The following is a 26,893-nucleotide window of genomic DNA, read 5'->3' as shown; positions in this document are numbered from 1 at the left end:
GTGACGCAGCAACGGGCTGAAACTCCTGCGGGCAACAACAAGCTGAGCTTCCTCAGCTCGTCTCTCTTTCCTTCTCTCTTCCCTCTTTTCTCATCTCTCTTTTCTCATATAAATTCTACCACTTTACTCATTCTAGTCTCAAGTTAGTTTTGCAGTCGAACAAAAAACACCTGCCAAGCCTATCACTGTTTTTCATTGATACCATCATCAACATGCCTCTCGAAATACCCTCTGTTCGGTCTCTCAGCGCTTTCGCCAGTGGCCTCCTCTCTCAGCTCCCCTTCGGAAACTTCAACAATCCATCGAGAGCCTATGTTCCATACGGCAATGCACCAAGCTGTCCCATTGACAGCCCTCTCTCCTGCCACAATAGCACAGAAGCTCCAGATAGCTGTTGTTTCATCTACCCCGGAGGACAAATCCTGCAGACCCAATTCTGGGATACTAGCCCAGCAATCGGGCCAGATGATTCTTGGACTTTGCACGGCTTATGGTATGCTCTCACAACGCACCCAATTCAAGATGAAACTAAGAAACATCCCATAGGCCAGATCTTTGCGACGGCAGCTACCCACAATTCTGCACCAGCGCCCCAACGTATAGCAATATCTCCGACATAATCTCTGCCTCTCAGAACCCCGACCTCCTCTCCTTCATGAACTCATACTGGCTGCCGAATTCTGGCACCCCAGAGAGCTTCTGGGAGCATGAGTGGAATAAACACGGTACCTGCATAAATACTCTTGCGCCGAGCTGTTATGGGGATGGATATCAGCCTGGCGACGAAGTTGTGGATTTCTTCAATAAGGCCGTGGATACTTTCAAAGTCAGTTAAGAGGCGTCAAGAAGGAAGGCGTATTGGACACGAGCTAATGATGGGACAGGGCCTTGATACCTACAAAGCTCTCGCAGCAGCTGGAATTTTGCCCTCTACGTCAACGACCTATACCTCTGATGAGATTCAAACTGCTCTCACCAAAATCACCGGAAGTGCTGTGGTTCTCGGGTGCAAGGGAGGCAGACTGGATGAAGCTGTAAGATCCACCCCTGCGAGGATACTCCCCTGGCTGTACGATCGTTGACCTTTCCGTTTTAGTGGTACTCGTTCAACATCCAAGGTTCTCTTCAAACTGGCGCATTCGTGCCTACAAATCCTGCTGGGAAGGGTGGCCGTGGCACTTGTCCACAGAAGGGAATTAGATATCTCCCCAAGTCTTCGTCATCGGCGAACAAGGACTTGTAAGTTCGTGTGGACTTTCGAGAGAAGAAGGTTGACTGCGTGGGCAAAAGTGTTTGGGAATTAGTAGACATGGTGTATTATTATTAATCGAGCGATGGATACCCCAACGGTTCATTTTCTTCTGCCAATTAGTTTCCACCAGATAGATCGGCAAGCCAGGCATCCTTTACCAAGACTCGGGAGTCTTTATGCAACGCTTACCCTTGCGTGCAGCACATTCTCAGACTGTGAAGAGGTATACTTACGCCCTTAAAGCGTTCCCCTTTCGCTACCGGGGTTTCACACCGACGACGAAGAGAAAAATCACCAGTCAAGACTACCCAGACTTGCTTGACACGCGCAAAATCAGTACAAAGAAACTGCGAGAGGATAACTAAGCGGAGGCTTCTCAATTGGCGGAGATGCTCACGAAGCTTAATGGAAGTGGCAATATAGAGGGATATGAATAGAAAAAGAAGTAAAAGGAACCCAGAGACTTGGCGACCGAGGGTATGGTGAATTGAACTGGGTCAGTGTGATTGTACCGAGTTAAATTGCCACAATGAAAATGTCGAATTTAGCTGGGCTCGTTGGCGGCGGTTTCTACACTATGCTAAATCTAGTGTTTCAGTACAACATTGCCTCCGACCTCAGGTGATGAGGCTAGCTTTGAATTACTGTGTTTAAAAAGAGGGTTGAAGCAGACTCGGACCTGTATGCCTAGCGGTTCTAGCGGAGTTTTGATGTGACTCGGTAAGAAAGGGGTCGGAAGCGAAAAGCACGGATGTGGACATCTCACTGGAGCACGCTGATTCTTAAGCCAAGATGTCTCGGGGGCTCGGCTTCAAGAGAGAAAATATCGAACGTCCTTCTTGAAAATATCAGCACTCGCTGTCATCGAGCGTTCGCTTGAATCTGGCTCAAGTGAGCTCATCTCCTGCATCTATGCTCGCCAGTCAAATGGTTGCTGTTCTGTCTCCCCGTCCCTAGTGCTCTGACCCATAGACTGAAAGAGTCCTTACGCGCAGCCGTCTGGTAGAGTTCATCGTTGGGAACTTCGTGCTCTACCAATGTTTTCTTCTCTTCTTTGCAATGACAGATCTGCTTCAGAACATGGGTTTGAAACGGGGAACTAAGCTAGAGGTTGGGCAAAGCACTACTAAAGGTCAAAGCATTCCCCTCTCCTTTACTCTCTAGCTTAGTATTTTCAATACATGAAATTCTCTGAACTTTGTGCTTCGACCATTGCATTGATCCCGCCATCACCGCCTGCCAGGCATGCTTCTAGCATATGCTCGGCATATGTAACCCATTTACATATGCAGAGCATAATGAGAGCATATGCTGAACTATGCTGAACCATAGTAAGGACAGCTTAAGCGATAGTTGGAGTCAGCTAAATAAACAAGTATATGCAGAGTTTAAAAGTAGGGGACAGCTTAAGTAATAGTAGGGAACAACTAAAACCTCCCAAGCTGCATAGAAGTGGTGAGAATAGCTTTAAACAACTCTACCAACTGGCCAAAAAGGCACAAGAATAATGTTGGCAGCCTTATTCGCTATGCTACTTGTCACCATGCGCAGACCAGATCGAACCAGCTGGACGGAAACCGCACCCACACCTCTTCCCTCCCTCTTATACCATAATCGCCAAACTCTCCCTCACTGCTATGACAACTAAGATTTTGCCAACGTGTGGTCATTTCCCTGAGGTCCTAGCCCCTTCTTGTTCTCAAATTTGGGTTCTCTTCGCCTCAGACGAGGTTATTTTTATTCTCTCCTGAAGACGGATCTTCCAGGCATTTTAAATCCTTGCAAAATAGGAGTCCAGACTCCAGCCACAAATTTTGCCAAAAATAGCAGCTGATACTCTGGACAGCATCGCTGAAATGATGACCATGCCTCTGTCCCATGTCTCCCGATGCAAGCGAGAAGCTGATGCCACAATTTTAAATATTCAACTCTCCATGCAAGTCGCCATCGTGTTCCGCCATCTTGCATAAGGATTGCCCAATCAAGGGATGTGGGGTGGCAGCTGTGCATATTCGTGAGGTTGTTGTTGTACGAAACCTCGTGTTCGGTAGAACTTTAGTGCGAATTATGTATCAAAAGCCATAGAAGGTGGAACACGAAGACCGTCATGTGGTTGATGATCTGAGGGAATTTGTCTCCTTATGAAAAGTATTTAGTTTTGCGTTTCCTTTATAGAGGCTTCTCGACAAACTTGCTAGTTAAGAATTCATAATTTGGTATCTTACTTCTGTCACACTTGACACTTTCACTACTACAACAATATTGTCGTTTCACGATGAAGTCCACCATTCTTCTCTCATTTATGTACTTAGCCGTGGGGACTACCCTCGCTCAGCCTGGCAACCCATTTATGGTTCCCGTCCCGTGGCTCATCTCAGGCCTTTCCATCGGCAACATCCGTCACGGCACAGGAGGATTGTAAGATTCCTCCCACATCTATCTCATAAACCCTCTCTTACTGTCTTCGACTCTTCATTTATGCTCTCTCAAACTAACACAATTGATCCTTACAGCTGGAATCTCAAAATATCAGACACACCAACTTTAGCCCCTCAAGGCTTCAACACAACCTGCAATTTCCATTCAAATGCTGCTGATTTCGCAGTCAGCGAGCCGCCTTTCAACGCCCCGTGCGCTGACACTAACGTTACCTTTGGACTCTTTCCAGACTACACCATTCATGAATTTGTATTGAATATCACACATGTTTGGTGGGGTGACTGCGGCGGGTAAGTTTTGGTGTCTCTATTTCTTGTCCAACCTTTCGCTTTCGTTGAATGGGTGGATTTGATGGAGAATCCGAGGGTTGACATATCTCATAGGAACGCCCCTAAGCGGTGCGTTGACAATGGCACCTGGCATTTCAGCTGGGACGATGTCATGGGTCAAGAGCTCGATGTTCAGAACAACTTTGGGCAGGCTGGCTCCTTTAGCCATAGTCCTTTCCAAATGTATCCTAAGCGGTCAAAGGACAGTCAGAAGTGCGAGTTCTGCTAGGCTTGATTAATGAGTGGGGGATTGACTACTGGAGATATTGCTCTGAGGATGGAGTTATCTCATGGATGAGACGGGGATGGGTTACATACTAAAGAAATGCACGAACTTCAATTGATGGGGACGAATATAATAATGAAAAAGTATACGAATCTCCAAATAATCGAATCCTAATCAGAAAAGTTTCGTGTTCTTCTGCAGTTCTGCGATAAAGTCTTGTTGATGCAGCCAAGCCAGATCCATTAAAAAAGGGGAGTATCACTAAACCTTAGCGACCGAAGCCTGTACAGTACAGTATTTCTCCCGCAAAGATCCTTCCCGTATGGTACCTCGGTACAGCTCAACCCCTATTCCATATTTCCGAGACGTCATAGAAGCCTCCATCCCTGCTTTACGCTTCTTCCTACGTTTTCCGCCTGATAATCGTGACTTCTCGTTCAATATTACTTTTACAATTCAATAGATAAAAATGTCCGCCTCTCCCACGGCCAAAGAGAAAAACCACAAACCCTCTACCCCGCTCCTGGTTTCTTTAATATCAGCTGGAGTAGCAGGCGGCGCAGAAGGCTTCATAACCTATCCCTTCGAATTCCCCCAAACCCGGGTTCAACTGGGCCGTCTCCCCTGTTCCCTGTCATCTGCTCCCTCCTCTCGGATCCACAAAAAACCCATTCCTGATCGTGCCTCACATCTATAATCAGAGGGTCTGCGGGCCCTCTATAAAGGCTGCGGAGCTCTGGTTACTGGAAGTGTGAGCAAAGATGCTGTGCGATTCTTGTGTTCGATACAGTTAAGAATGCGTTCAAAGACAGGGAATCCGGGGTGTTGAGGCCGTGGAGGAATATGCTGGCTGGTATGACGGCCGGAGTAGTCGCTCTTGTGTGTGCCGCACGCCCATGGAGCGTATCACTTTAAGCGACGACGCAGGCCAGGGAAAACGGTACACCTTCAACATCCACTGTATCCGGACCATCATTCAAGAAGACGGATTAAAAAGTCTGTATCTTGATTTGGTGGGGACTTTGAAGCAGGCGAGCGCGACGACCTTCAGGGTGGGGACTTATAATATTATTTAACATTTTGAGGATGGGGGGTGGGGTTTTTGGAAGGGAACCGTGGTGAGGTTGAGTAGGGCGGTCTTTAGTGGTGGTGGGTTCTGGATTTCCTTTCCAGTTAATAAGGTTGAACATTTAAGGAGAAGGAACTGAGAATGGAATGTAGGAATCTTGTTTACAACTGCTGAAGCCGTTGCTAAAACTGTGGGACCAATTTTGGCCAGGTGATGAGTTGTGAGGTGTGAGTCGTAGTTAGAGGCTTGATACATTCAACTATATGGGTGACGAGATTGTTGAAACCAGCCCGTCCCACGAAAGCACGCCGCTGCAATCCTAAAATTCTTTGAAGTTCGTAGAAATTTACTTGGTGAGGAACGAGTCCCGTGAACGTCACTTCGGCCGCAGCGGCTTTTAGAGTCTCAAACGGGCAGCGAGGAGGTGTATTTGTACAGTACGGGCAGATTTTGCCAAGGACAGATGAATAAATCTTAGAAATAGAGCTTACGAAAGCAATGGAGCCTATGGATTTATTGTACAGCGCTACTGAGCGTGTATTCGGAAACTCTCGAGTCAGCATTTCCTTTAAGGAGAAATCGATATATCGGACTCTTTAGGAATAATGAGACGGGAAAATCTTGGAATGTTCCACAACTGGTGGAACATCCTAGATAGGAGAAGGCAAGTTTGATACACAATATATCATGTAGATATCAAGCAGGTAGTTTGGATTTTATACGCAGAAAAGATCCGAAATTGAATATCTCGTGTGCTCGTTCCAAAACACGCTCCAAAAGCACATATGCACCGTCCAAACATGCATCCAAGGCGAAGCCCAACTCGGATTTTTTTTTTTTTTGGAAAGCTCATCAACTACGCGGGTATCCCATCAGTTTGTCTCCCAAATTCAACTACGAACTATGAGTGTTACTCTTGTTCAACCCTTGTTCTCGGTCTTGATCCCCTTCCCAACTTTCTCAATTTTGTCACCCAGCATATCTTGTGCATTGCCGAGCAAGTGTCCAGCCTCCTTACTCGCCAGATCCTCCGCATTTTTCGTAACCTCAATCGCATTGCTCCCCACCACCCCCCCTCTCTCAACCCCCACACCCATAGCCTCCTTTCCACTCTCGACCATATACCCAACCCTCTCAGCGATACCTTCATATCCCTCCTTGACCATATGTCCAGCCTTCTCGCCCGCATCCTGGATCGCAACTCCAGCTTGGTTGGTCAGTTCCGAGGGACTCGGGTACTTATCCAGTGCCTTGAGAATGATGTAGTAAGTCTGGATGATCAGCTTGTGAATACTCTCCTTGACGATCATAGTGATGCCATGGCTGAAGAATCCTTTCAATATTTCGCCCCAAATACCTTCATACAACGCAGCTGCTCCTTCTGTTCGGTAAATCTTAAGGATTGTGTCGAATACAGTCCTTCTCTTGACAACATTCTTCGCATCCTTCCCAGCTTTCTCTGCTTCCGTCTTATTGAGGGCATGCTCGACTTCTCCCTTGACATCCTCAGCAGACTCAGTATTAACTGGTGGCGAAGAGGATGTTTGGGCTCGTGCCTTGGCGAGAGAGAAGGGGTATGTGATCGTTGATGCGATAGACTTGCTCACAGCGGCCATTAAGAAGGTGACTCTGGCACCGGGATCATCGCGCTGTGCTCGTGGGAGGAAAGCCCGTTTGAAGAACTCGTATAGGAAGAATGTGATGCTTGGGTTGAGGGTGAGAACCAGAGATGCGGAATATCCTGACCAGAATCCTTGCAGACCCTTTTCGGAACGGATCGATTGGGCGATATCAAAGACGGAAGGGGAGGCGGTGGGTGAGGAAGAGTGAGCAGAGATCATGGACGAAGTCTGCTTCCGGGTGACGACGTTGGAAATCGGGGCTGTGAAGAATTTTGAACATGCTCCTGCTAGAGCGCCAACTGCCAATTCATCCAATACTGGTAAGCTTGTAGCTTTGGTTCCATGCTTCTGAAGTCGTCTGGAGCGAAGGTAGTTGTAGAACAGGAAGAAGAGGAACGAATCTGTGATGGATTTCCTTCCCCAAGAAGTCGAAGTCAGCATACTTAATTCAGGTGTTTTAGGGAGTAGAATCTTGAAGCAGCTATTGGACCTTACTAGATAATGTTCCAAGAGCTGTTGGAATACTGCTCCAAGAGGGATCAATGCTCCGAGGAGCCGGGACTTACCCTGTATCTTGCAGAACACCAGTGTAGAATGTAGAAATTCCTCCTTCCTTCTTGTAGATCCGCTTGAATGCATCTACGACGCCTTTGTATTCGCCTTCGTTTGGCGAAGAGGAGGACCTCCGTAATGATCGTTGGACCTGAAGTCGAGTAATAATCAAGTCAAGTGGGTAGATGGCAAGGCTCGAGATAGCAGTACCAGTGGAACCTGCGAGGGCATGGCCAAGGGCTGGGAGAGCCGGGCCAATGCTTGGGGAAGAAGATTCCCGATTCTGATGGTAGAGGTCGAAGGCATCAAGTTGGCTGTTGTAAACATTCGCCATCTTGTTGAGTTGATCTGAGATTGCTTGAATTTCTGTGATCTGGAAATGCCGATGTCAGCAACCTTCAATTCGCAATACACTTCTGGGGAAGTAGAATCGTTGTTGATAAAGGAGTTAGTTCATTTAGTCGGATGGGGTAAGAAGGTGGAGATCACCCTGTGATGTCATTACCCCAGATTTTCTTGTGGCTTGCCCCCACCGCCACATTTATGTTTGGCATGTGAAGACTCCAGACGATATAATAAGTATTTCAAGGGCGCCTAGTCAGCAGAAAAGGGGAACCAATCATCGAACCATTGGAGACGTCGAATTCGAGGTCATTTAGGCAGGATCATCATCTATTACTGCTCCTCCTGGCAGTCATAAAAAGTACACCAAGAGCTCCTGACTCCTCTCCCTTGCCCATCAACAGGGCCCCGAGTTCTCACTATTACCGCCGAAACCACGATCCATGCGTCTTCATTCATCAGTCATCACTCAATCCTCATCTATCTTATTGATCTCTGCTTTGGCCTCCTCCCAAGTCTCCTTATTCTTCTTCGCCCACTCGATTTGACTCTTGGCATATGCAAGCTAGAAATGTTAGCACTGACATAAAAATTTGTGGATCAAATAGCTTACCATGTACCGTCTCAAATCATCTTCCTTCTCCGCCTGGAAACGCTTCAGATCCTTCAAGATGCCAGAACTTGCATCCCGAACATCTTTCTCAGAGGCCTGCTGTGCGTGCTCGAGCTGTCCAATCGATTCTCTCGTCTTTCCAATGAGATCTCTTCTCGTACGCTCGGGATCCACATCTACAACCCCATGTATTGCGTGGTTTATTCGTCCAAATATTCTGTTTGTGATGAAGTTACCACTGGAGCTCTTCTTGTGATTTGGCGATTGTTCTTCGATTTGCGGTGCGCCTTGGGCAGCAGAAGGAGTATCGCCGTGAGTTGGAGGGAAGTCTGAATCGATAGATGCGGTGTCTTCCTGACTGTTTTCTCGTCTCTGGAGTGGGGGATCTCTGGCTGATGAAGTGGAGCGTCGGGGTATGCTTCCCGTGCCACTGCTATTCAGATACTGCTCGATTCTCTTGGCTTCAGATTCGCTTCTCTCCAAAGACTCAAGCAGTGCCCGCTTCTTGGCCAACTCATCATTGGTCATTTCCTGTTGCACTCGCTTGAGGACTCGGTACCGAAGAACGCCGCGGACAACTCCAGCAAATTGTGCACTCTCCCGCATAGGCTCAGCAAAGCTTGCGCCTAAGGAGCCTGAAAGCTCTTCTGTCGCAAGATAAGACGAGTCTACAGCTTGACCGACACGTTCAATTGCTGCGGCGAGGGAGGGAGACGGTTCCGAGAGAGAGAAGCCATTGAATCTAGCGCCGAGTTCTGCCAGATCGGAAGATAGAGAGGAAAGATGTTGCAGGGTCCGACGATTGACCTTCTCAATGGGTCCTGTAAGTAATAGCTCGAGCTCCTTGGTGGCAGCTTCGAAATTGATGAAGTAGGGGTCGAGATCTTGTTCGCTCATATGCGCTGAATCGGGAGGAAATCGACCAAATAATTGTGGGCCTGGTATCGTATGAGCAGCCGTCGAAGGGCTTGCAGCATATTCGGTAGGCTGTTGGACTGGCATACCTTGGGCGTTAAGAGTTGTCGTTGAAGACGCCTTGAGCTTGGCAGAAGAGGCGGGAACCGGGAGCCAGGCATGGGCAGGTGAGGGGTTGGCGGGGTCGAGAGGAGGGGCTTTCATGACAGATTTTGGGATAGAAGCGATTGGATGCGAGTGCAATACCTCATTCTTTTAGCGGTCAGCGCAGAGTCCCACAGAATATGCATATCTCACGTACCCAGCTTGAATTTGGGTCGAGGAATCTCCACCAAACTCCATCGTTCCGGACCTCATCCATGCGCCGACATCGGTTGAGAAATACAGCCAACATGCGCTTTCGAAGATCAATGATTTGCTGGTCTTGCTTTGCTTTTGTCGGATTCGCTGCATAATCTGCCATAGTATGCTTCTCTGGAATGGGTGGGATGATCAAGGTAGGATGAAGTCGTGAGAGAGCATCTCTGAGGGACGCAAATTCTGAATATCGCCGACGAACCTCTAGATCCTGACAAAAGTCAGCGCATACGGTCAAATCGAAGGTCCAGCACGCACTCCTGTCCGGATGGTGTAGACGATATATTTGCCTCCACTTTCCAAGCTCTTACCAGCATCAACGATCAGAATGGGGAGGTCGGGGTTCTCGTAGAGTATTTGCTCGATCCTGCTATCATATCCGCCCTTCTTTCTTTTGGGAGCTCCCCCTCCATAATCCTCATCACTGCCCGCATCACTGGTATCGTATTGCTGAGCATGGGAAGTTGTTTCGGGCTCAGGTCGGTGGTCACTGACAGTTGAAGGAGTGCGGGGACCTGTGTAGCCGTGTTCTATGAAGTCCCAATCAGGGTCAGTGTCAGGCTCATCATCATCTAAACAGATTGGTTCCATCATCTTGTGATCTGCTAAAAGCAAGAGTGCAAAGGAACTCACGAGAGCCGGGCGAGTTGGGGTTGGCGGTAGACGAAGCTGTTGAGTCGCGACGCTCAAAGCTGGTGCCGTACGGGTTGTTATCCTCGTCGTTCCACATCATGCGTGGCAGCCAGCTCCTGCTGGAGCCTTCTGAAGCAAACAAAGCTTGTCGCGAGTTGGCGTCGTGAATAATGTCGTGGGCAGACTCATTCGAAGTATTCAGGTGGACGTTGACAGGCGACGGCCACTGGGAGAGCTTCGTCATTGCTGGCGCCATCCGGCTTCCATAATAGGACTAGCGTCTTACTAGTTCGACACCTCACTTCCTGAGACTTTACAGCAGCAGCAGCATTACCTTGAGGCAGTCCTCTTTACTGATGATGAAGAATGCAATGTCTGGGAAGCTCTTGATTCATATTAGTTTCTGCAGCGCTGTCACTTATTCTGCGTCCTTCCTCAGTACTTACTTTCTCCTCAAGCATCTGCACACTGTAGGACAAAGAATTGCATACGCTCCCGTCTTTTCAGCATCGTGCAGCTAGTCAGAGCAGCTGGAATCCACTGCTACAATGCAGACTCTGGATTCCAAAGTTTTCGGGAGCTGCAAGCCCCAGTCCGTTATCTACCCACCACTTCCCCACCTTGCCAAGGTTTTTGGTGAAATGCTCTCTTTATTCGTAGACTTCTAGGCAGAGGGAATGCCAGCTAATTTACAAAAGAACTCATAGGAATTAGTACTGGACAGAAAGACAGCGGCAAGTGTCGGAACTGCAAGGACTATAAGCAGCACCACGAGAGCGAATTCGAAATTGGTTTTAAATGCAAGCCTCCATTCTCCATTCTCTTGCCTTCATTTCATATCATATTCATTGAATTTGCTGCCCACCTTTCGAGGGTTCAAGAACTAGTCCTCTTCATCGGAAGATTCCTATTGCCGCATTAGCCACGCTGTGATGTGATATGGAGCGAGATGATGCTGACGAAGCCGTCCCAAATGAATACTTACCGAGCTAGCCCCACCTATCCAACTGCTCCAGATGGGGAAGCACTTTCAATTTGCTCCAATTGTCCATTAATTCAGATTCAAGATGACTCAAGTCCCTGTGCCAGCGCAAGAAAAGCCCGTGCGTATGGCCTCTTCCAGGAGAACGACTCTCTGGAGGCTCTTAAATCGAGGCAAGAGCTCAACGAGAGGCTTGCGCAGCGAGCTACCAACGACGAGAACTTAGACCTCTTATTCTATGATTGTTGTCTCCTGCGGGAGGGTTTGGACAAGATCTCCGAGTTTTCCCCATGACCCACTGCCCTCGATCAAACCATGAAATACTGCTAAGGCGCCGGTATCCTCGAACACAATCGTGTCCTGAGAAAATTCAACCCAGATCTTCTTTCCAGCGAGCTCCTTCTCAAAGGTCAAACGATAGGTAGCCTTCGCCCGCCTCTCGTGCCTCCTTGCAAGTGATTAGGATGATGGGAACTTTGTTCTTATTGACATTTGATTTGTAGACACCTTTACGAGCAATTCTTCCACGAATAGCGATCGTTTGGTTGGTGTGAGAAGCTAAGATGTGGTCAGACTGCCTATATTTCTGTGTTGTAATTTTCTTAGGTTCTTTCTCTGTCTTACCTATGCCGAACTTGATCACGTGTCCTTAGGGACAAACTTCCAATCACGTCTCTAATCCTGGAACATTAGGTGTCAACACTTTTCATAAATCGGGAAGTCCCAAGCCGGATCTAAACAATGCAAACTTTTTCGATTTTTGCCAGGAATGTCGATCTTTTTGATAGTATTCTGGTCGTGGGTCGAGACAGAACCGACATCTGCTGAAGAAGAACGTGTCTGAAGAGGTGTTAGAAGATGATTCGTTGTCGAGAGCCAGATCGATGGAGCTAAACACCTACATTCACCTCCTTGCAAGTGTATCAGGGTTGATTGGCCAAGGAAACAGAGCAACGGTGGAGATGTAGAAGACAAGCACAGGTTGTCAGAGGATTACTGCAATATTGAAATTGTTCTTCCGGTTGACACGAGGCTGCTTCCATACTACGACTAGCGCGCTTCTCTAGGAAGAATAAAACGGCGATGATTTCAATACCCAGCAGCCAAGTTGGAAATTGAGTGAGACCATTTCTAAATGTCCTAGATCCTCTTGGACGTTGCGAGGCAAGTAGTCTTTGAGTGCATGTATATCTAAATACGAAGGGACAATGGGGGAGAAGATTTGTGTTGTTTAGCGTTGTTAGTCAGACCGCCGTCATCACCGCCTCAAATTTGGTTTCCAATCCCCCCAGATCTCTCAAATTCCAAGAGAGTAGGAAGTAACACAGTTTCAAGTCAAGATTCTATCCTCCTTGGAAAGTGACCCACTTCAGGGTTTCTAGACTTTTTGGATGACCTCCGTTTACTTGGCCCTGATGACACAAAGAAGAAATCACGGAAAGGGCCAGTGGCTTCAGAATACAGGAGAGAACATGCAATATCTGATAGCCATGTCACCGGGAAAATTGGGGTCTTCGTTTCTTGAGGTATTTGAGAGAGTGGTTGATCAGAAGCAAAGTTATTTACTCTCTCAACAATTTTTTCCAGGTGTATCCCTTCGTCAGGTGAGACATGTCCAGCGCAAGGCATCACAGCTAAGCGGTACATACCTGCCTGATGATTTTAGCTGTGATGCCTGGCGCTGGACATGTCTCACCTGACGAAGGGATAACAGGGCAAGTCTTCCACCACTCTCCATAGAAGCCCCCTATGACCCACTCCCACATTTTCAAAGCTCATTATCTACGTCCTGATACTCCTCCGTGAGAGCTAGAAGTCCTCGAATGGTAATGTCGGACCGAGGGTTGACGATGGGTAGGGGGCCGGCCCTGGCTGCTGCTGCTGCTTATTTCCGATTGCTCAGCACTCGACATAACCTCTTCAATTCCTCTTTGCGGTTGTGGCGTTTGGGCTGGCATTGGAACTTGCACAACAGGAACTGCTTGATCATTTCCTTGACCGGGAGGAAAGTACACACGTCCAGGACCTGGAAATTGAGCAAATGCAGCAGGTTGAGCCCCCGGATTTCCCCAAAGTCCAGCCCTTTGATTTTCTCCGTGGGCGACAGGTTGCGACCTTCGGTGAACTCGATGTTTTCGAGGGGCATAAAAGCCATTGAGACCAGCGACATAGCTTGTCCCGTCGTCCGCCAATCCTCTGCTGTACTCCTTCCGGTCACGATGATGTTTCCGTCTTCCAATTGGCTGGTATCCTGGGCTTATCATAAGCTCGCCTTCCGTCCTTTTAAGATGCTTCCCACCCCGATAGAAGTGGAAGAAAAGTAGAACAGCAAGTCCGATTGTTAAGAGGCCGCAGATCACGCCGAGTGCGATTATTGCTGCTTGATCTCGCGTAGGACCGGATATGTGCCAACTCCACCCGTCACCATCTTCATGACCGAAGACTGCTGTAGCTGTAGACGTAATTGTACCGAATCCGTCTTGGTAATTGGCCCCATAGGGTGGAGGAGTGGTCGTTGGTGGGTAAGCTGGTGGTGTGGTAGAGTATTCGGCTTGTGCAGTCGTTAGAGCAGCCGAGGCGTACGAGGTTTGCAAAGGCATTTCTGGAAAGACTGAGATCTCTCAGCGGCATTGATATCAAATGTAAAGAAAATACAAGCTGTGTTCCATTATGATGTTTATGTTCTATGAAGGGACAAACAAAATTTGTCAAACTGGCTAAGTGACGTCGCGGCTGCAACACTTCAAAATATTGCGACGCACAAACCTACAATGAATTTATAAATAAGTATCGGAAACATTTGGCTCCAAAATCAATTTTTAGTTTCATACTCATCTACGACACCAATATCTGCTGTGGTAGAATCGAAAACGGGAGGTAATCCCCCCTTCCTTCCATTCCGCGAATTGCACACCACAGGAAGCAGATGCAAAAATAGGAATCTCCAGCAGCTTCAGAAATGTTTCAGTCCTGCAGATGTTGAGCAAATTCTATAAATTCTATGGAATCGCTGAATTCGTGGCCAAGTTGCTAAAAGAGGAGGCTGCCCGGGAACTGAGAAGCCCAGTCGGACCCGCCAGTGGCCACGTTTGCCCTTCTAAAACCTTACCAAAATTCAACCCTTCTGGAAACCATGCATTCAACCGATGATTCTCGGTTCATGTGGTCCGCTACACAACCACAAGCTTTCAGTTCCTGGATTCAGCACCTCAGAGCTGCAGCCTCCCGAGCAATCACCCCACACCTCCATTTTGGATCACCATGACTCCATATGGCGCATTGCCGTTTGCTCTATTAATTATATTTCAATGACGAACAGCTTATGTATGCTATCGACCTAATCAGTATTATACAAAAATTCCATCTATGATTGTTGTATAGCTCAGTGGTGGGAGTCAGAATCGGGAGGCGTCAACAATTGCCCTTGTTGGGCTCCTGGCTGCTGGATCTGCTTCGGCTTGGCGGCGAGAACCGGCAGCGCAGTTTCAATCTCTCTGGGAGCAAAAACAATTTTGTTTGGCAATGGAAACGGAAATGATTGCCCTCGATCCTGGCCAGGAGCTGGCGCTGAACCCCTTAACATGTTTCTGCCTCCTCGAATCCGTTGTCTCTGATCTTCAGCTGAAGACACTTCCCCAAATGTACCTCCTGCACTCGTGCTTCCAACCCCGACTCTCTTTCTTCTTGCTTCTCGTCTGGTGATTCTTCGTCTATCGGACCTCCCGATTGGAGGTGCTGGAAGAGGTGAAGGCGATCTTCTGTTTCCAGCCTCGGTTTTCGCGCTTATATTGAAAGCTTCGTGGTTCATCCTCCTTTGGTGATGTTCTTGCATCTTTTCTCTCGGACTCTGACCCAAATCCACCGCTCTGCCCCTCTCTTCTGCTGCACTCACATCCGAAGGATCCTGATTCGTTGTCTTTGGCTGATGATCCTGCATCCCTCTTCTTTGAAGCAGATTCGTATCTGCGTCCCTGCTTCTCTCTTCTGCTATAGATCGTCGTCTTGGTGGTCGGAGTTGTGCGTATGCTGTGTCAACGGATTGGGAACGGCGGTGAGATTCTCGATATTGGTGGCGAGGAGATCTAGACCTTTCGCGGGGTTTGGAATCGAAGTGTTCGTGGCCAAAACTGGAGGTGGTTAGTCTCAGACGCTTCAAGCTTTAGGTTGATAGAGTTACGGGAGAGAACTTACACCTCTACTTGCTGCTCCATGCTTTTATCCGTACGGCGGAACTGATCCCAACCTCCTTTGGGCTCAGACAATCTGTAGAGTGCATCTAAACCAAACAGTAGGAGGGCCATCCATTTCTCAACCATTCCAAAGCCATTGCCGAAGTGTTTAGAACTGCTTTTCGAACGACCCCCGCGGGTTGGAGAAAGACTAGAAGGAGCGTCAGCATCAGATTTCCAGTCGATATTTTAACTCAAGGGGAAGTTACCTTCTTGCTCGAGGTCGACCTCTAGTTGTATTTCTTCTTGGCTTATCTTCAACATGAATGCCTCGTCCTTGGCTGCGACCGCTTGGAGCAGTTCCTTCATGGAATGAGGGTCTCCAAGCGGCTGATGTACTCATTCGTCTACCTCCCGCAGTAGCACCTAAAGTTCCTGCAGTGGCCAAGCCAGCAGCAGCAGGAACCGCAAAATCTCTGATATGTGAATGATGAGACGGGTCGGGTTGAGAAACATGCTGCATTTGACACTCATGCGTCTGAACATCCCTCCGCTCCCCCGCGTATGCCCTGGCTCTCGACCTTGATCTCGTACGAATGTAAGACTGATATTGTGGCTGTCTCGACTGTCTCGAGGAGCTGGCGCTTGAGGTATAACTTAAACTTGTTGGAGTCCTAGATCTTGAACTTCGTCTCCACCCAACATGGTTTGGATGCAAACCAGCTCTGCCGCTTTCTAAATCCCTTCGACTCATTCTTTCCCGCGGTTTGCTACGGAACCCCCACCACAATAATCCCATGACTCCAAGTGTGAAAAGGGCGATGGCTACAGCGGTGCCGGTGCGCTCAGCATGCGTCCAGCAGTTCCAGGAAGAACAGCCTGGGTTCATGAGAAGCTGTGCAGCCGAGGCAGGAGTTGCTGTTGACTGAAATGGTGGCGGTTGAATGTATGTTCCCGTTGATGTCGGAACACCATTCATGTTGAGGATTATAGCATCTGCCTCCGTGACGACCAGAATCGGTAAGAAAGAAGGATAATTTTGCTGGCTTGGTCGACAAGTGGATGAAGAGCCGTGTATTGCAGAGGTTTAGTGACAGAAGAGCCCGGAAAGAGGATATTCGTAAACGTTCTTTGATCTGGTATTGCTGTTATTGTTGTAAGCGTTGTCGTCCGAGTAGCTCCGTATGAGGAGATAGACGCGATATCGATGGGCTGGAATGCGATTTTTAACTCCCTCGCCCTTCTCTCCACAAATATACCCCCGGTGAATCAGTGTGCGAGTGCCGAGTCAGACAAAAGTGGAGTCTGGGGTCATGCTGTGCTGCAGGAAACCGCTTCGCAGGTCCAACGGTTGAAGAAGATTTGGCTTTCTCGGCAGTGAATATCAAAATATTAGACTTTTCTGCTTCAGTAGCTCTCGATCCAAAATTACAAGCCGAAACAACATGCGAAGGTTATGCCACAAGAGCACAAGTTCGAGGCAAAGGACCAGGTAGGATGATGTGGCACTCATGTGTGAATGGGAAGCTGCAGGAAACATGGGAACGAGGACATCATAATCGAGTCACTGGCAAACATCAATATTTTGCAAGGCCGGAATGTGCTTGGATTGGGTGGTGCGTCTGAAGACAAGAAGACAGGAGCGCGAGGAAATGCTCAACTGCGTGTAATGAAGCTCCTGATATCTCTCCACCTATTCAACGTTCTCTCGTAGCGGAAGAAATCCGAGCTGTACGTAACCCAACAATCAAGGGAAAGCGTCGATGCAGTATCTCCAACCCCCAGGTTATATGTCCAGAGTGAAAGACAAGAGTGTGATCTTGACGTATAGGAGATAGAGAATGAACCCATCAACATCAACTATTCAGCTTCAGTTGCGGTGGCCGTAACAGTGACCGTAGTGGCAGCCTCAGCGCGCTCAGCATCCATTGCTGCCTTTGCATCAGCCCTATCCTCCGTCAGATTTTTGTGCTCGAAATCGGTGGTAAGGCCAGCAGGAGTCATACATTTTTTGGGCCTATGTGACAACAAATGTTAGCTTTACTGCACAGAAGGTATCATGGGAATCCGAGGCATATATACCCAGCTGTTCACAATCCTCAACCCGACAATGATTGCAAGAATCCCGCCGAGGAAGACGAAGAGGATGATGACGACAATAGCGTCTCTCTCACGCATTATGTATGATTGGTGTGTTGGTTCTGTTGCTTGTGGGAGGGCGCCAAGGCAGCAGGGTTCGATATCTTACTGCAATGTACAAGTACTGTACAAGGCTGTGAAATTACGAAGGGTATCTGCAAGAAAACGCGTCAGTTTTAGAAGGAGGTATGACGAGGTATTTTGTTGATGGCATACTTTTTGTGTTTCAAAGCAAACTCGAGGCAATAAGCTCTTCGACGTCCCGGATGTAACAAGGTAGGGCAATCGAGGGAAATTCTCTATTGTTGTCGAAAGGGCGGTCGCTGGTCTTTTGGTATATCACATCGGCCGATCGGGGAGGCGTTCTTCCAGTTAAGCGAAATTTTGTTAGAGTCTGACTTCGAAAGATGGTCGAGAAATTTTTGCTGGTTCAGTTCCTGGATCAGTTGGGGGTGAATATCCAGTTCAGCGGCTTGGCGACGAAACATCCTCAAGCCATCGATTACGTTCTGCACCTTTTTGTGCAACTCCTCCTGCTCCTGTGGCAGTGCCGAGTGCAGATCTGCGGAGTTTTCGGAATAGTAGTCCAGGAGAACGTTTGCGCAACGCAAAACCCGGATGACAATCTCATATGTACCTGGTTTCGAAGTCCAGCCGAGAGGACCATCTGGTGACCTAGCTGCCGTGAGCACCCCTATCGCATCGACTACCCAAATAGCAAATTCTAGCATTATACTGAGGTTCGGGTATTTGCGAAGTTTCTTGTTAGTTCCATCCTGAATAACTTCTTTCTGAATGAATGCTTTCGGCGGGATGACTTGAACCAGCTTGCTCCAGAGACTAATATCTCGGACTTCGTCGATATAGAGATTATCTTCCTCTTCTGCAAAAAGCGCAGCGTCATCCACCAAGGCTAAGGTGAATTGCTCTCGGGCAGGTATGAGAGAAGTTTGTTGAAGATTTTGGTAACGCGCTATCGAAGGGCTTCCAGTGATCCGATATAAAATGTGCCAAATGAATAACGGCAACGAGTTGCAACGTTCGCTGAGCCAAAACACAAATCTCTCACTCGCGGCCGGAGGGGCTAGAGCGGTCTTCAGGATGCACGAGACGGTATTTGCTGCGATTGTCCGAATATCTTCATCGTCGTCATTGAGGGAGGTATATAAACTGAGAAGAGATGGAATAAGCGATTCCCACTTCATATCTCCTGTCATGTCCAAGTTGCAATAGAATGACTGGAGCCCAGTTGCAACGGCCAGGCGCAATTCATAAGACTACATCGATTAGTCATGTTAAAGGGTTGATGGCAAAACGGCAGACTTACATTGCTTGAAGCGCTTCCCCAAGTGAGCCAATGGCTCCAAAGCGCAAGAGTCTTGGTTTTGAAGGCTTTCATGTCTATATCGCTGGTGGAGTGAAAAGCAGCTACACATAGCCAAGCCACAAACTTGACTCTGGCACAGAGCTCTTGTTCCCCAACGAGGCCCTGCTCCATAAAGGAAGAGTTGGTGGGGCAGAGTTCTGGTTTCCCAAGCACTGCCTTTCCCACAAAGGAATCGAAGGAGCAGAGGGGCAACATCGTTAGAAGAGACTGGACGGTTTGCTGGTCTTCCAGGTGGCTTATGCGGGAGAACGAACTGTCGAGATTGTTCGACAGGTTGTTGAAAGCAATTGTGCAAACTGCGCTGGACTTCGAGTTCAACTGAGCATATTGGGCTTTGCAGAGGCCCGAAAACTCCCCAACAAGCTTCCAAGCTTCCGAAATACAAGTCAATGCTGCACACTGCACATCAATGTCATATTCTGCGAGATGTGTGAGGAAACCACCCAATGCTCGGTGGTTTCCCCTCAATGCCAGCTGGTAAACTGCTACTCGTGCCATCGAAGGGTAGCAGTGGGTATATTTCGTCGGATCCTCCAGATAGTTTGGATAAAACCACTGGAGGATTTCCGGCATAGTCGGGTGATAAGAAGCTCCATCGATGTACCAGAATTGGAATTTCATCTCACAGAGCTGTGCTCTCTCTTCCTCGTTGGACGTCTCATATGAGACGAGAACTTCCGCAATTGTAACGGAAAGTTCTATATGACTGTTTATGATGATGGGAGACTTGAACTTGTGCGAATCATAGGATGAAAGTCTTTGAAGTCGAGGGATCAGATCAGCGACTCCAGCTAAAATAATTAGTTTTACTCGCAACTTAAGAGGTCAAGGGTTATTACCAAGCGTAGTTCTAGGGTCGAGGACCCGTCGCCTCTCCAAGATGGCTCTTGCCGCCATCAACAATCCATGGCGCAGGTTAGCGGACTTGGTAGGGGTTTCTAGAAGGGCCAGGACGCTATCCTTCCACTCCATGTTTAGCATCATAATGCAAATTGTCTTGGCCGCCTGTTCTCGCACGTGCCAGATGCGGCTACCCAGGTGGGAAGCGATGCTCTTGAAGATGCTTTTCTTGTGAGAAGGAGGAGGTCCGCCGCGCCGAATCATGTCCAATGCTGGGAGAACTAGCTGAACGACTCCAAGAGCTGGTTCCGCCAGGCTCTCACAGTTGTCCGGGCCCACCTTGAGAAGATCATCCAGTAGGTTGGCAATGTTCCCGTACCCATCGTAGTGAAGCTTCACTGATTTCCCGTCCCAGCCGCTCTCCATAACCGCCTTGCCATCGCTAGTTCCGAACAGTCGATCAACAATGCTGCGGAGCAGGATCAAACCACTATTTCTGATAGGCCATCTGTATGGTCGGTCAGTCTAGGCATGGAGATCGAGCTTGAGGAGACTTAGCGATGAAACTTACTTTGGGGATTTCATACTGTCAACCGCGAGACCGAAGCCTTGAGCAATATGTCTTTCCGATCTTTTACCAACGGTCGTGCTCTTAAAAACCTCTCTGATAGAGTTCAAGGCGTGGACTTGATAAACGTTCATTTCATCTGCTTCTATCGGTTTAGTAGCGTGACAAGCCATGGCCATCAGCTCCGCCATTACCCTCTCGAACGAGGGAACTTTCGCCTGAGCTGCCATAATAGCAGTGAACAAGGCAGGTATGCCCGCCGATCTTCTCGTAGTTGAAGGTTGCTCTCGAACGCAGCGTAAGGCACCCTACTGTGGTAAGAAAGTATAGGAGACGTGGCCAGTTGATCACATACCTTGTACCACGACTGAAGCCTATCTATTGCAGATGAAGCTGTCTGCGGCTCAAACTGGGTGAGAGCGCAGCACTTTGTAAAGGTAAGAGAGACTGTCGAAAACGCTCCGCGGTGTCGAAGCGTAGATAGTTGAAGGAAGGTCAAGTCTCCAATAATGGAGAAGATCTCTGGTGGCGGCGGTGACAACGATCCCTCCCATCGAAGTTGAATCTTGTCAAGTATCGTTTGTAACAAATTGCTGGGGGCATTAGTGGAAAGAGAGGGGTGGGAAGACATTAATCACGTACCTTGATTCGTGCACTGCTCTGAAACTATAGCTGAGAAGATCCTTTGTATCTATGACATCGCCCTCGTCAAGATCTTGGGGCAGGTGTCCCTCCGGGGAGTCGTTGCACAGAATATCCTTCACAACCTCCCAGATCCGTGCGCAAGCAAGTATGATTCGCAGTTGTAAGCTGTCCCAGTGTGTCCTGATGTTCGCCAATGGCTCAAGCAAGTCGAGAGAGAAAATCTCTTTGTGGTTGATGCTGTCCCAAACAAAGCTGAAAGTTGTAAGCAGACGTTTCGTGGGGCTCCGAATAACTTACTTCAGCGCTGCAAAGTTACCATGAATAGGTGCGTCAAGAACCGCTTTTGCCAGATCTTGCTCGGCAGTGCACAACTTCGTCTCTAGATCCTCGACCAAGTGCGTAAGAAAGTTGGTCTCTTCGTTGATGGAAGGAAGAAGGCTAAAAAGCAGCGAAGTTGATCGACCTGCCCCGTCTGCGTAGTCTGCGCGACCTGTCTTTTTTGACCAAGCTTGAGCTCGCTCGACAAAATCTCTCAACAGTCTCAACGATTTGCCTTTTCCCGCGCCTGAGGAATTTCCCTCACAACTCGCAACGAGCTTCGCAACTGAAGCATTTTGAGCCGCAACAGCCAAATTCTCCCCACAATCTGCTGGTTTGGAAGTGTCAAAGTCCACCTGGGATTCCTCTACTAGCTCACCTCCTGTGAAGTCATCAGGGAGGGCAAGTTTGAGAATGTTGGAGGCACTACTCCTCACATCCTCAAACGGATCCATGAGTAGGTCCAGAAGTAACCTCATCGACATTGGGTTGAAGAAGTCAATCGTACAGGGCCACACAGTGGAATTGTCTGCAATCCGTTCCGGTGGGAATTGGGAATTCGGTTTCAAGATTCCGGATCTTAGGAGCAAGGAGATGGACTTCAAGGCAATGATATGACGCTGATACGATGAAGTCGGAATCAGCTCGCCGAGAAGGAAGTCTATGTACCACTCAATAAAACTAGCATGTCCCTGCAACAGCTCAGTGGTCTGTTCCAAGGCGTGCTGAGCCATTTGGCGACCATGAGGTGAAAGAGTATGCTCGGGGCGAAGCTGGAACGAAAGGCTCTCAATCTCTCTCACGAGGAAAGCAGTCGCACCTCTCAGTCTTTCGATCATGTGCTTCGTGTTGCTCAAAACTTCATTCCGGAATTTCGCATCGCTGTCACAGTACATAATGCTCATACTAGACTGAAGTATAGTCAAAGCAATTGAACTGAATGGTCGAATAGAGGAATTGGATGATACGAGAACGGAAAATGCCAGAGATCGAACTGTGTCGGAAGCGTGCACCAGTAGAGAAGAGAATGCCTCTTCTTGAAGTACAATAGTGGCAGCGGACTTCTTTGGTGCTTTCTGGTTGAACTTAATTGTGCCTCGAAGTCATTAGCGAAACAGCGAGTAGTGATTGTGATTCCAATACTTACTTGGCTCCTCAATTAGGCCACTCTTTTTCCCTATTTCGATTGCAGCCAGTTGAAGTAACGACTGGGCGTCAAATTCCTGATATTTCATATCCCATACTGAACCTTGTTTATTCAGATCTTCTAGGAAGATGAGAGAGCCTGGTCTATCAAGCTTGAATAACGATGGGAAGAGATAGTTCTTGACATTTTCGAGGGCTTCAGGCTGCCTCCTGAGACCTTCACGGATCCAACGCTGCCACGAAGCAGTGAGATTTGTTGAGGAAATCTCATCAGAACCGCTCCTCAATTCTCGAAAGACTGTTACGAGGAATTTGCCCGTGGCAGGAGAAATGTCTGCCAAAGCCATCCACTCGAAGACTTCGGAGAACAGATAATCCCATACGGCGTTGATTTCGGCGGTCTCTGTAGCACTTCCAGGAGACGTGGCTCGCCGGTGGTGCCTGTAAGCATCAATCAATTCCTGTGTGGAAATTGTCTTTTTGCTCAAGAAACATTCTAAGGCCTTGAAAGCAGGTTTCACCAAAGGCTGAGAAGCTTGATGGGTGATGATAGACATACTCCTCTCGAGAACGGAAGTCTTTACAGCAGTATTCGTCTGCTGGTCTGGATTCTTGTCGATCAGATCCGAGGTAAGCTCAACCACTTGACGCATGCTTCGATGCTGATTCTTTTCGTTCCATTCAATATAGAAATTGAATAGACTGAGGCATGTCTTCTTGGAATAGGCTAGGCTCCGAAGCAAAGACGACCCTGAGCTTTTGCACTGTTCAATGAAGTAACAGAGTTTGATGCATGCGTGTCCGGAAACATGGCGGGGTTGGGCAGCTTTTGCCAGGAGTTCCTCAAGCTTGTCTCCAGCAACTCTGATAGAATGCCGTTAGTATATTTCTTGAAAAAAGGAATGAAACTTGCTTGGACTGAATCTCTCCCGGTTGGCTCTCCAGCCATTTCACCAGAAGTCGATCGTCGACTGGAGGCTGCAGGGATGCGGCTGCGTCTGGATCGTGGCTAGTCTCATCCATGATGGACTTGACAGAGATCTCGAGTGACGAGCTAATGCACACCTCAGAGCATAATCTCCATAATAGTTGTCTTATCCATGGTTCCAAGAGAAGCGTGGAAATAGAAGAGGAAAAATTGCCAAGAGGGCAGGTTATCACGTGACCAAGATTCGGGAGGACCCGTCAAAAATTATTTTTCATCATCGGCCTCAGCCAACTCACCTGTCACCAATCAGTCAAGTCCAGCCCGCCCGTCTGCCAACACCTCGCAGGATGTCGATTTGGGATAAACTCACCGGCCGGAAGTCGTCCTCTTCAACGACGTTCTCGAGCGCATCTCCAACCTCAAACGCCCCTGCCGACACTTTCCAGCCTACTCCGTTCGATCCTCAAGAAGCGCAAGATGTGTCGTCTTTCCTCACAGGACCTTCCTTCGTCGATCCCTCACAATTGCATCCTCTCGCGGGCTTAAATCAACAGGCCCTGGACTACTTATCTCTCGAAGACTCGGCGTTGTCAGATCTGCCTGGGTCGCAATCAGCTCTTCCGTCGCGAGGGTGGTCGGATGATTTATGTTATGGCACTGGTGTTACTTACCTCACTGCGTTGACCGTTGGAGGAGCTTGGGGGTTGCAAGAAGGATTGAGGCGGTCACATAACCAACCACCGAAGTTGAGGTTGAACTCGGTGTTGAATGCTGTGACGAGGAGAGGACCGTTCTTGGGAAACTCGGCTGGTGTGATAGCCATGGTGTACAATGGTTTCAACTCTTTTATTGGGCATATGCGGGGGAAACATGATTCGGCAAACAGTATTGTGGCAGGCGCTTTGAGTGGAATGCTCTTCAAGAGCACAAGGGGTATTAGACCCATGATGATTTCTGGAGGAATTGTAGCTACGGTGGCAGGTGCATGGGCTGTAAGTTTGACCCCTTCGAAATTGTTTTAATGATTTGCTGACGGAAACTCTTAGGTAACAAGAAAGGCGTTGTTTTGAATATTTTGAGAACGACATTCTTCACCTTACATCGATCCACAACTGCTGAGACGATCGATACTCCCTTGATCATTCGATGCCCTTCCTGTACCAGCACCTTTTTCGGCTTTGTTTGATTATAATAGATTCATCATGGGGCGCGGGTTGCATTAGCGATGGATGATCTCTCCTCTGGGCTTGGGCGAAACTGTACATATAGACGGGTTGGTGGGCAGACGAGTGTGTATGAAAGACGTGGTGAGCATCAACAGATGTAAGGAGTATAATGCAATTGCTCATAAGAAGACCTGTGAAGTTGGGTATGCATAGGTGCATTATGTTCTCCGAGCGAAGAATTCCTTCCCTTCCCTATTGTTCTGTTCATAGCCAGGTGATGATCTGCTAAAGTCAAACTCTTACAAGCTACAGAGCCTAGTTTCATCCCATCTCGAGCTTTTATCTGGACTCACTACAAAACTTTTTGGGGGCATTCACTTCTTTTTGAAGCACGTGGCTAATCGATTCCGAATATTTGGGAAGGCACCCTTTGCTCTCGCTTCCCCTTCTTCAAACTCGTTTTCGCAACACCAAAGTTTTCCACACCAAACAATTGCTATGAGAACTATCGCACCATGGACCTCCCACGAAAACCGAGCACTGAAGAGGAAACAGATTCATACGAGATAAAGGAGCTTTTTATTGAGGCTTGTGTCCGGGAATGGCTGCCAGAATACTTCTCGGAAGTAGTCAGCCCGAACAATTTGCAGGCCATGTCAATGCTGGACTCCAGCGCTTTGGAAAATCTTGAAGCTGGAACACCCTTATATTCTGGTTCTGATCTTTTCGCGTCTCTACGCCATGAAATGTCCTCAGTCGCGAGAGAAAATTGGCTCAGACAGCACCTCCGCACACATTTACAGGATCAGGATTTCCAGAACAAAGTTGGTGCACGATTTGACAAAGACTTGAGAGATGCTGGAATTCCGCACTTAATGGGAGTAGGTAGGAAAATGGTGGACAAAGTCTGTGTTTAGTTACCTTCCCCATTGTTGACTGCGCTGACTTGACGCTCTGCAGGCCAGAGCGCTTGCAAAGTATCGGCTCAAGAGAAATATTTCACCTATACACCTAACTAGTCAGCCCATGGTACCTGAGAATACGAAGGCATTCAAGGTCACCCTCAAGACCCTCGTCGGTGGCCATGGGGGGCTTCTCCAAGAGACCATCCTCTATTTCAACTACGGCACCTCCTTTCCGGTATTCAGGACCATGCTGCGCGATGCCACGAAACTTTCCACGATCCCACCAATCGATCTGGACGAGAAGAGTTCTGCAAAAAGCCAAACTAGCTCTAGCGCAGGGTCCGATACCGCCTCCCAGTCATCAAGCAAACATCTCGGTGGAAGAATCCAGCAACGAGACATTGACCTGGAGAGCGAGCTCAGTAGTCTGCGCCACTGTCCTTCGACAGTTGGGACAATGGAAAGGTCCTACGGGTCAAGCAGCGCCTTGTACTCCCAGTCGTCACAAAGTGGACCCAATCCACAACCCAACCTCCGCTTCAGCGCTCGTGGGTACACAATGGCAGATGGACCTTGGCTCTATCGATTCTGCTGCCAACCCCCGAGAGACGTCGGTACAGCTTACGCTGAGATCAAGGATGAACAATCGTACCTCAAGATGATGGATGATATCAAAAAGGTATCCCGCGACGATCCAGGCAGTAAATACACAGTCTTGATGATCCATGTACATTTCCATAGACCGCATTTGTTTGGAGTCTTGCTAATTTAACCAGACTATGGACAGAAAGGCCCACCTACAGTGGAGGGAGAAAGAACGACAAGATGAGAAGGCTGACGAGGAATTTCGGGGGAATTGTCTCAGAGACTTAGCAAGTGCCATCGACAAAGGTGATGTTGCTGATGGCCAAGTCCTCATCGACCTCGACGAACATAATAGTGACGTTGGAGAATCCTACATGGAATGGTTGAGTAAGGATATCGCACGTCAGAAGAGAGAACAGGAGATCGCGCGCCAGAAGAGAGTCGAAGAGATCGCAGGTCAGAAGAGAGAAGAGAATGTCGCACGTCTGAGGAGAGAGCGCAAAATTCTTTAGGGCAGAAATAGGGGTACATTTCCCAAGAAATCGGAGTCAGCATACTTCTTGAGGTGTTTTGGGAGTAGCATAATCCAGAAGCCCCTGGACAATGCAAGTAGAATATCCCCGAAGCCATTGGACACTGCTACAAAGGTGCTGATACTCTGAGAAGTTGGGATACGATTCCCGTCCGATTTGCAAAGCAAACGATGCCATTGCATAAAATACTCCTCTATTTCCAGAGTGTACATTGTGTCCCGCAAGTTTCAGTT

At 48.3% G+C, this 26,893-nt stretch overlaps 7 protein-coding genes across 7 annotated transcripts; 3 read left to right on the top strand and 4 right to left on the bottom strand.

Moving 5' to 3' along the window:
• Nucleotides 1–212: 212 nt before the first annotated feature.
• Nucleotides 213–1,243, top strand: K444DRAFT_538510 (ribonuclease T2; the record flags this gene model as incomplete). Its single annotated transcript, XM_024875547.1, has 4 exons — nt 213–493; nt 547–826; nt 885–1,034; nt 1,097–1,243. The coding sequence occupies 4 exons, from the start codon at nt 213–215 to the stop codon at nt 1,241–1,243; spliced, it is 858 nt and encodes a 285-aa protein (XP_024732098.1).
• A 2,340-nt stretch (nt 1,244–3,583) lies between these two features.
• K444DRAFT_645935 (mitochondrial carrier) lies at nt 3,584–8,144 on the bottom strand (the record flags this gene model as incomplete). The annotated part of the gene is made up of 5 exons (XM_024885151.1): nt 3,584–3,632; nt 6,441–6,760; nt 6,842–7,352; nt 7,504–7,749; nt 8,128–8,144. The coding sequence occupies 5 exons, from the start codon at nt 8,142–8,144 to the stop codon at nt 3,584–3,586; spliced, it is 1,143 nt and encodes a 380-aa protein (XP_024732097.1).
• On the bottom strand, nt 8,077–10,544 carry K444DRAFT_569191 (sorting nexin-like protein-41). Its single transcript, XM_024877227.1, has 5 exons — nt 10,350–10,544; nt 9,975–10,246; nt 9,661–9,927; nt 8,445–9,611; nt 8,077–8,396 (listed from the first exon to the last, which is right to left on the bottom strand). The coding sequence occupies exons 1-5, from the start codon at nt 10,447–10,449 to the stop codon at nt 8,301–8,303; spliced, it is 1,902 nt and encodes a 633-aa protein (XP_024732096.1). The 5' UTR covers nt 10,450–10,544; the 3' UTR covers nt 8,077–8,300.
• Nucleotides 10,545–14,628: 4,084 nt separating this feature from the next.
• Nucleotides 14,629–16,081, bottom strand: K444DRAFT_617658 (uncharacterized protein). Its single transcript, XM_024881170.1, has 3 exons — nt 15,770–16,081; nt 15,523–15,711; nt 14,629–15,458 (listed from the first exon to the last, which is right to left on the bottom strand). The coding sequence occupies exons 1-3, from the start codon at nt 16,021–16,023 to the stop codon at nt 14,714–14,716; spliced, it is 1,188 nt and encodes a 395-aa protein (XP_024732095.1). The 5' UTR covers nt 16,024–16,081; the 3' UTR covers nt 14,629–14,713.
• A 1,857-nt stretch (nt 16,082–17,938) lies between these two features.
• K444DRAFT_634036 (uncharacterized protein) lies at nt 17,939–23,566 on the bottom strand (the record flags this gene model as incomplete). Its single annotated transcript, XM_024883693.1, has 9 exons — nt 17,939–18,916; nt 18,967–19,817; nt 19,866–20,374; nt 20,438–20,742; nt 20,790–21,027; nt 21,077–21,331; nt 21,377–22,493; nt 22,545–23,307; nt 23,498–23,566. The coding sequence occupies 9 exons, from the start codon at nt 23,564–23,566 to the stop codon at nt 17,939–17,941; spliced, it is 5,085 nt and encodes a 1,694-aa protein (XP_024732094.1).
• A 252-nt stretch (nt 23,567–23,818) lies between these two features.
• Nucleotides 23,819–24,541, top strand: K444DRAFT_645933 (Tim17-domain-containing protein; the record flags this gene model as incomplete). The annotated part of the gene is made up of 2 exons (XM_024885150.1): nt 23,819–24,463; nt 24,518–24,541. The coding sequence occupies 2 exons, from the start codon at nt 23,819–23,821 to the stop codon at nt 24,539–24,541; spliced, it is 669 nt and encodes a 222-aa protein (XP_024732093.1).
• A 149-nt stretch (nt 24,542–24,690) lies between these two features.
• On the top strand, nt 24,691–26,840 carry K444DRAFT_617654 (uncharacterized protein). The gene is made up of 3 exons (XM_024881169.1): nt 24,691–25,542; nt 25,598–26,269; nt 26,319–26,840. Exons 1-3 carry the CDS (start codon nt 25,153–25,155, stop codon nt 26,637–26,639), a joined length of 1,383 nt encoding a protein of 460 aa, XP_024732092.1. The 5' UTR covers nt 24,691–25,152; the 3' UTR covers nt 26,640–26,840.
• The last annotated feature ends 53 nt before the right edge of the window (nt 26,841–26,893 follow it).

This window comes from Hyaloscypha bicolor (genome assembly GCF_002865645.1).
Source record: "Hyaloscypha bicolor E unplaced genomic scaffold K444scaffold_126, whole genome shotgun sequence".
NCBI classification, from domain to species: domain Eukaryota; kingdom Fungi; phylum Ascomycota; class Leotiomycetes; order Helotiales; family Hyaloscyphaceae; genus Hyaloscypha; species Hyaloscypha bicolor.
Note: the sequence above shows the minus strand (reverse complement) of the source record. Positions and strands in the feature narration are given on the sequence as shown.

Bases quoted from the DNA above. Each gene is read 5' to 3' on its own strand.
- K444DRAFT_569191 (XM_024877227.1), bottom strand. From the start codon at position 10,449: ATGATGTGGAACGACGAGGATAACAACCCGTACGGCACCAGCTTTGAG. The intron at 10,247-10,349 runs GTGAGTTCCTTT...GGGACTTCATAG, and splicing joins CCCCAACTCGCCCGGCTCTC to AACACGGCTACACAGGTCCC. The intron at 9,928-9,974 runs GTGCGTGCTGGA...GACTTTTGTCAG, and splicing joins TCTACACCATCCGGACAGGA to GATCTAGAGGTTCGTCGGCG.
- K444DRAFT_617658 (XM_024881170.1), bottom strand. From the start codon at position 16,023: ATGCAGCATGTTTCTCAACCCGACCCGTCTCATCATTCACATATCAGA. The intron at 15,712-15,769 runs GTAACTTCCCCT...CGCTCCTTCTAG, and splicing joins GGTCGACCTCGAGCAAGAAG to TCTTTCTCCAACCCGCGGGG. The intron at 15,459-15,522 runs GTAAGTTCTCTC...AACCACCTCCAG, and splicing joins ATGGAGCAGCAAGTAGAGGT to TTTTGGCCACGAACACTTCG.
- K444DRAFT_617654 (XM_024881169.1), top strand. From the start codon at position 25,153: ATGGACCTCCCACGAAAACCGAGCACTGAAGAGGAAACAGATTCATAC. The intron at 25,543-25,597 runs GTCTGTGTTTAG...GACGCTCTGCAG, and splicing joins GTAGGAAAATGGTGGACAAA to GCCAGAGCGCTTGCAAAGTA. The intron at 26,270-26,318 runs GTACATTTCCAT...TAATTTAACCAG, and splicing joins ACACAGTCTTGATGATCCAT to ACTATGGACAGAAAGGCCCA.